Consider the following 8,303-nt stretch of genomic DNA (forward strand, 5'->3'; position numbering starts at 1 on the left):
GATCTATTGAAAATTCACTCAGTTTCTAGTTTTTCCACTTATTTCCAATTTACGAAACCCGTTTATTTCTTCCACAGAACGTCCATCTTGTTGCGAAGTGGCTTGGAACGCTTGAGAAGAAAATTGAGCAATACAGCGTCGGAAGCCACAAGAGCTACCGCGTGTACATATCAGCTGAACCTGCAGCTACCCGGGAATCGCATATTATTCCACAAGGGATTCTAGAATCTTCTATCAAGATCACAAACGAACCGCCCACTGGAATGCAGGCCAACTTGCACAAGGCATTGGATAACTTTAACCAGGTAATTGATTTTCTTAATACTTTAGTGCGGACGAATTTGGATAATAACGACCAGGGTAATAGGGAATTCGGTTAATCGGGACAAAAGTGTTAAATAAATTTGTCGTTTAACAGGTGTGGTCCTAGTCAAAATATTCGTTGTTTTTAGGAACTTACAAACAAAAGTCTTGATAAATAGTATGCGATTAACCGGATTTCTATGGACACGATCTGTTATAGATAGTAAAACAAGCAAGTGTCATTGACTGCTATAATTTTTTTTCTAAATAAAACAACCCTATGCCTTTCGTCGGAACAGTGTCATGTTGACTGATGGGTTGTAATAAATTTGCGTGTCACGAATATTTGTCATAACATTTCAGTTTGCAAACTAATGTCTGATCTAAACCAGTCTGTAGCTCATAAATTTTTCCCAGTTTCTGGTCGTGTAGCCAATATGACTAAATTCACTTTATTGTGAGCCTTTCGTATGTAACACTTGGCATTAACGGTAGCTGCAGCGTGATTAGCCTTAAATTACTAAATGCGCCTTCACCTTTATGGCGCTGCATAGCATACTGACGTTACCGAGTCGTATTTTGTTTTAAGGAGTCAGTTTGCCTACTTGCTAATCAATTTACTTTTGTTCAGTTCTCGCGTCTCGCGTTGCCTAAATAATCACAAAAACTCTTAAAATACCCGGAAAAAGGTGACAGAATTTTCACCCAATCTCGGGTACTTGTGGGGCCCGTTTATTAACACAAGTGCCCGTATGGATCATAAACGTGTACAAATCTTTATGTTTTGCGCATTTTGCGTTTTTCACAATCCAGTGTAAAGCATTCACGAAAAAACGCGTAAGTTTTTTCCAGGAAACGCTTGAGATGTGCAGCAGGGAGGTGGAATTCAAGTCCCTCCTTCAATCTCTCATTTACTTCCACGCCGTGTTGTCGGAGCGGAAGAAGTTCGGACCTCAGGGTTGGAACCGACCTTACCCGTTCAATGTGGGCGACCTCACAATCTCCGTCAACGTGCTGTTCAACTATCTCGAAGCCAACAGCAAGGTAAGATGGATTTATATGCATCAATGTTTGTTTACGTTGCGTGACGTATTGTGACGTCATCAACGCGCATTGTGACGTCATCAACGCGTATTGTGACGTCATCAATGAACGCTTTTGTCCTATATTTTGTGTTAAAGATTTTAAAGTGGCTTGTTTAAAACATGACAGGTTGGAAATTTCGAAGTAAGGTTTTTCAGCTTTTTTTTCTCGTGTGTCTCTTATCAAATATGGAAGTTAAAATTTACCTCCCAGGTTTTACGCTAATCCGCATGCAATAAATTTCTTTTCAGTTATATATTTGCCCTCACAATTGCCAGATATAACCCTTGGGGTAAATGAATACCCTCTATGCTGTGGAGTATTTTTGACCACAATGTTATTTTACAAAATAATAAAAAACATTACAAAAACTTGCATTTTACAACTGCAGAAAGAAGCTGTTTCATATCCTAAAACAGTGGTTCCCAACCATTTTTGTCCTGTGCACCCTTTTAGTCGATATTCAAATCTAATTCCCCCTACATATTTTCTCAGCTCATATATGGCAAATGCAGCAACACCTCATAGCCCAGACAACCAGTAAGAGATTAATATTGTGACACAAATTCCCCCCTACAAATTACAAAATTCCTCCCCAGTGGGGAATTCCCCCCTGGTTGGGAACCACTGACCTAAAACACCAGTATGTTTTAGGGCCTAATGCGTTGAGTTAAATAAATTTCCCCCATCTTAAAACTGTAGAAGCTTATGACTGCATACTAAAGGTCAAAGGGCAAATTTCAACCTTCGTGTTACTATAGGTACCGTGGGACGATCTGCGCTACTTGTTCTGCGAGATAATGTACGGCGGCCACATTACTGATGATTGGGACAGAAAACTGTGCAAGACATACCTGGAAGTTTACATGCATCCTGATCAACTTGAAAGCGAACTTCTACTTGCTCCAGGTTACCCTGTACCACCCAATATGGACTACAAGGTAATTACTGACAATGTGCTTCAAAAATATATGCACACTTTGAAAGAGCATGCAATAGTAGTAATGGGACTAAAGAAGGTCTTTTATGGTTGAACTAGGAATGTCTGCGTTAAGTAGTGCTCAACAAAGCATGTCAACGGTGTTATTGCGTCAATCGTACGTTACATATGAAGTATTTTATCGTAATTTTGATAAAATTTGTGTGTGACGAATTTACAAGGAAATGTGCTAATTCTAACATCATTGTTAATTACACCTTGTTGAAATTTGTCAGTTTAGATGTGGGTTATTCACAATTTCAATTTGCTGAGCTTTTCCTTGTGATAATCTACAATACTTGTCTACTTAAATTAAGGCCATAGCAATGATAAGCATTTTGTCTAGCTTTTTCGAGTTAGTGTTACCCTGACGATTTTCTTGAAAAAAAGCTACGGTTAGGCTTTATGATCATTACCCAACAAAACAGATAGTGCGAATAACCGGATTCCCCTCGTACATGTAACATGACGCTTAAATGTTATAACTTGTTTATGCGGTTTAAAATTTTGGTTTCTTTATAAGTGCACTCTTGGTTTAAAAACAACAAACCACAGCTTATCAGTGAGCAATAAAACACAATATTCGGCGTTTGTGGTTTCAGAGTATTTGTTTACTTGTTCAGCTGACTTGTAAACTGTCTATTACGACGTCACATATGTTTCCAGGGTTACCACGAGTACATAGACGAGTGTCTTCCGCCTGAGAGTCCCTACTTGTACGGCTTGCATCCCAACGCCGAGATCGGTGTCCTCACCACAACATCCGAGAACCTCTTCCGGACTTTACTGGAGATGCAACCTAAAGATGCGGGAGGAGGTGGAGCAGGAGGAGTCACTAGGGAGGAGAAAGTGAGAGCGTGTTGTGATGCTTTTATATAAGCTTTCAAACATAAGCAAAGCAAAGGGCCACTGTATATGAAGCGTATGTGTTTGGACTGAAAATGGAGACCTCGTTTAAAATTTATTTTCTCCTCTTGTGTGCTGAGTGAAAAAAATGAAAGGCCTGAGGCAACTTCGTACTGCTTTAAAACAACTTTTTTGTGAATTTGTCTTGAAATAGAAACGAACAAGAATTAGTTTTTGTTGGTAATGGGAAAACCAGGCAAATGTCATTTAACTTACTGTCCTATAATCCCATGTATTCAAAGCCTTGTTGAAATCTCTAGTATAAGTAAAACAAACCAGTATTGCGCCTGATCTGTATTACAAAGATATTACACATCTAAAGCCGTTTATTTTCAGGTAAAGACATTGCTTGATGAGATACTTGAAAAGATGCCTGAGGAATTTAACATCATTGAGATGTTATCCAAAGTGGAAGACCGCACTCCGTACATTGTTGTGGCTTTCCAGGAATGCGAGAGAATGAACGGACTCACCAAGGAGATTAGAAGATCACTGAAGGAACTCGACCTGGGTTTAAAGGTTAGGCATCCAAAATAATGTTGTGTTAGAACCTTCTGCTGCTGCCAAAAGTATTTTCTTTTAAAATTTCAACGTAACCAACAATTTTAAGCTAAGTTTTTTTGCGCAAATGATCATGTATAGGCAAATCCGGTTAACCGCATACCCAATTTGCCAAGTTTTTTATGCCAATAACCCAGTGGTTCCCAAACTATGGGCACACTGTATAGCGGCTTTATGACCCCATAGTTAGTGCCTTTGTCAGCTAATTTGCTGTGCCATTTAAAACTGAAATAAAAAAATTCAAATATATTTTTATTCAAATGTTCGAAGTGCGCCAAATAATTTTTGTTTTTTCTAAAATGCGCCTTCAAAGAAAAAAGTTTGGGAACCACTGCAATAACCGAACGTTTTACTTTCTATTCAGCTACGGTGGTATTTATCATCTCTATGCAAATATACGGATTATATGATTTTTTTGATCATTTAAAAAACCGACGACAGTTTACGTTTTTTGATTGTTATACTCAGCAAGGCATTTGTGCTAAAGGCACTATTATAAGCTTAAAACTCTAGCACCAACATAACCAACAACCCATTACCCGTTTTCGACCACTAGGGTGAGCTCACTATTACGTCAGACATGGAGGAACTTGAATCAGCCATGTTTTTCGACAACGTTCCCGAGTCGTGGACGAAACGAGCCTACCCTTCCATGTTTGGCCTAACCGCCTGGTTTGCTGATTTGCTGCTAAGAATCAAGGTATGTAAAAGAAAGTACAACAGAAGTTTTTGAATTTAGCTAAGATGAACATACATGCATAACTAGGATCAGCCATGAAGCGTTCATGCAGACCAACGATCACGGCATACTTATATATAAATCGTAGTACGCCAGGCCCATTAAAGGCGTTATAACGAATCAGCCGGTCACCAAGCATTCACCACCATATGGCAAGGCCTCGGTTGGAAATATCTACCCCGCGGTGGGATTCGAACCCACGACCGGATACTTTTCAGGACTCGCGCTCTACCAATTAAAGTTGAATCACAAGCACCGTTGCCTGCCTCGTATACTGTACATGTCACCTTCATAGTAGGGGATCGCCTTGGCGGTCGACTTTAATAGACCTAGCGTACTATGACTTTGATATTTTAAATTTGATGTTGTGTTTGTAATTCTAAATCTTTTGTGCAACAGGAGCTGGAAGCCTGGACTACAGATTTCCAGTTGCCCAACTGTGTGTGGCTTGGAGGTCTCTTCAACCCGCAGTCGTTCCTCACTGCCATCATGCAATCCATGGCTCGCAAGAACGAATGGCCGCTCGACAAGATGTGTCTGCAGTGTGACGTCACAAAGAAAAATAAGGAGGATTTCAACAGCCCGCCACGAGAGGGCGCGTATGTGCACGGGTTGTACATGGAAGGTATTAAAGATTTGAATTAATTGACGTTACGCTATCAATTTGTCTTTTAATTAAAGATAGCTCGAGAGTAGGTGTCTAACATTACTGCCATAACAGTGGTGGGATTCAGTTGATGGGCACCGGTTCTGTAGAACCGTCTCGCGAAATTTTATGAGATCAACGAACCGGTTAGCATTACTGGTTACTGTCAATAGACTTTTTGTAACAGAACCGGCTGAAAATATGACTTTTGTCATAGAACCGGCTGAAAAATATGACTTTTGTGATAGAACTGGCTGACAAAAAATTCACCACTGTGGCATAGTATATTGGACACAGTTTAAAACATGTTGTTTTTAATGAAAAATAGTCCAATGCTCGCTGTTTCGAACTATAAGGTCTCATCAGTGCAGCTGGTGACAAGACCTTGGCCGTATTGGCTAGTGTAGCTGAATTACTTGCTAAGAAAATAAATTTATACAGGAGCACGATGGGATACGCAAACCGGTCTAATGGCCGAATCCCGTCTAAAGGAGTTAACCCCAGTAATGCCGGTGATCTTTATCAAAGCTATACCAGTAGATAGACAGGAGACCAAGAACATATACGAATGTCCTGTGTACAAGAATAAGTCTCGTGGTCCCACATTTGTGTGGACCTTCAATCTGAAGACCAAAGAAAAGCCATCAAGATGGGTTCTGGCCGGTGTAGCTTTGTTGCTGCAAGTTTAAACTGTGTTACTGTTACTGCACTGTGTAATAAAAGCTTACCACACTGTTATAGTTGCTGTATTATTAATGCATTTGACGCGTTTGTTTAAAGTGTTGCGTTTTTTTTTAAGTGCGCTGCCTAATAAAAATTGTTTTGTAATTTTTGATCCTGTTATTCAAAACTAAGCCTACATATTTACCGTTATGGTTAAATGCTATTAAAGAGGTAAGTTTATGAAAAATAAAGGCAATTAAAAATTATTTTTGCTCATAGATTTAAGGTATGATGAAATTATGGTAAAATTTAGCACAAATCTGTTTAGAATTTATTCAACCGGAACGGAGTTAGCGAGCCATGACATTTTAGTGTAGGGGAATTACCGTAATCGTCTTTGTGAAAATTTACTTTTGTTTGTTAAAATTCGTCTTTAGTTCAGGACATTAGGTAGAGAAACACCGAACTTTATTACTTTACTTTATAGCTAATGGCGTACAGGATATAAATACAAATATTTTTTGTTATGATGGTTTGAATTTTTATTTTAAAATGCAGTAAATTTTTCTGTAGATATTTATTATGTTTCTCATGACAATATAGGCGAAAAAAATTAATTAGCAACAAAGATGTCAGCGCAGAAGGTCAGAAATTTGACATTTAATGAGGAACGAACCTGCTTTACTTGTTCCATGGAGGACGGTATGAGATTGTATAATGTTGATCCTCTGGCTGAAAAACTTCGCATGGATATGGACAAAGTTGGGAGCGTCAGTAAAGTTGCTATGCTCCACCGCACAAGCCTTCTTGCTATCGTGGGCGGTGGCAGTAGGGCTAAATTTCCAGTGAACGTTGTAAAAATCTGGGACGACTCAGAAAAGAAATTTGTTCTGCAGTACAAGTTTTCTCAAGCTGTACTAAACGTGCACATGTGCAACGACAAAATTATCATTGCACTTAAATCATGCATATATGTGTTCAGCTTTCCGAATGACTCAAAACAGTTGCTTCAGGTTGACACTCGTTATAATCCGCTCGGCCTTTGCGAAGTTGGCCCTCTTGGAGAAAGGCATGTGTTAGCAACTATGGGTCATGCTGTCGGATGTATACAAATTATCGATTTATCAATTTTGGGAAAGGATTCAAGTTCGCCGATTTCTATTAATGCTCATCAGACAGATGTCGCATGTTTGGCTTTAAACTCTCAAGGCACAGTTGTGGCTACTGCTTCAGAGAAGGGAACACTTATACGTCTCTTTGACACAACTACGAGACAAAAACTTGTTGAGCTCCGAAGGGGCAGTGACCAAGCTGTGTTACACAGCATTAATTTTAATCCAAGCTCATCATATTTGTGTGCAGCCAGTGACAAAGGAACAGTGCATATATTTGCGTTGAAGGATACAACTTTAAACAGACGGTCTGCTTTTGCAAAAGCCGGAAAAGTAAGTCCTTTTCAACAGTACACCAATTCACAATGGAGCTTTTGCCATTTTACTGTGCCAGCCGAGTGTGCTTGCATTTGTGCTTTTGCCAAAGGAAATTCTGTAGTTGCCGCTTGCGTTGATGGAAGTTTCCACAAATACATTTTTACAGCTGAAGGAAATTGTAGCAGAGAAGCTTATGACGTTTTTCTCGAACTGTTGGACACCTGTGATTTTTAGCATGTTATTTGTTATTAAACAGAAGTATTGCTATATCTCATCAGTATAGCATGTACTGTATCTGGTTTCAGGTTATTTTTTGCATCAAAATTTATAGTTTTTGTTATTGTTAGTTTATGTATCCACACAAATTTAGGCAAACAGTCTTGCATTGTTTACATTTTTGGACCAACTAGCAAGTATGCAGGGACCAGTTATTTCAAATGCTGAGCGATTTGATGAAATGTGTAAATTTTTGTGTAGTGATTCTTGCTACAATTTTCTTTTGTGCAACAGAAACAGGTTTATTACCTCATGTATATGTGTGAACAATTTGCCTACGAGATATTTTCATGGGTGGTGTTTTTAATTTTCTGCCTTGTCCGTAAGGGAGCAGACTTTTGATCGTGAAATTTTAAACCAAGCTTCTACAAGGATATTTTAAACAGTGACATGTATACTTTTTTGTCCTCACTGAAACATAAGAAATATCCTGGTTATCTTTACATTTAGGTCATATGTTTGTTGTTATACTATGTGTGTAACTTAAAGAAGATTTGTAAAATTGCCACAAAACATGTTTACTTATTGAGTTTATCCTATATGTTATGTCATTCAAAAAGCTGGTTACCCTGCTTTGTTGTCTCTACAAAATAGAGATGTTTTGATGTGTTTGTGTGGTGTTGTGTGAGTATTGGATCAAATGTAACAGTTTAAAAATTATACGGTCACTTTTAATCTTGCTGCAATAATTTTTTCTGCCCCACTGTGTAGAAGTAT

General features: G+C 38.7%; 2 protein-coding genes across 3 annotated transcripts in view; both read left to right on the plus strand.

Moving 5' to 3' along the window:
- LOC145215941 (dynein beta chain, ciliary-like) overlaps positions 1-6,045 on the plus strand; it is a 57,018-nt gene extending 50,973 nt beyond the window's left edge. For both annotated transcript variants that reach the window (XM_080084462.1, XM_080084463.1), the window contains exons 80-87: positions 78-305; positions 1,156-1,347; positions 2,148-2,327; positions 3,032-3,214; positions 3,608-3,790; positions 4,389-4,532; positions 4,971-5,196; positions 5,659-6,045. In XM_080084462.1, coding sequence (XP_079940588.1) covers positions 78-305; positions 1,156-1,347; positions 2,148-2,327; positions 3,032-3,214; positions 3,608-3,790; positions 4,389-4,532; positions 4,971-5,196; positions 5,659-5,906 — 1,584 coding nt within the window. In that variant the 3' untranslated portion in view covers positions 5,907-6,045. The remainder of the gene's footprint in view (positions 1-77; positions 306-1,155; positions 1,348-2,147; positions 2,328-3,031; positions 3,215-3,607; positions 3,791-4,388; positions 4,533-4,970; positions 5,197-5,658) is intronic.
- A 379-nt stretch (positions 6,046-6,424) lies between these two features.
- Positions 6,425-8,299, plus strand: LOC145228123 (WD repeat domain phosphoinositide-interacting protein 4-like). The gene has a single exon (XM_080093119.1). The coding sequence runs from the start codon at positions 6,510-6,512 to the stop codon at positions 7,542-7,544; it is 1,035 nt and encodes a 344-aa protein (XP_079949245.1). The 5' UTR covers positions 6,425-6,509; the 3' UTR covers positions 7,545-8,299.
- Positions 8,300-8,303: the final 4 nt, after the last annotated feature.

Source organism: Phallusia mammillata, chromosome 1 (assembly GCF_965637545.1).
Source record: "Phallusia mammillata chromosome 1, kaPhaMamm4.hap1.1, whole genome shotgun sequence".
Lineage (NCBI taxonomy): Eukaryota > Metazoa > Chordata > Ascidiacea > Phlebobranchia > Ascidiidae > Phallusia > Phallusia mammillata.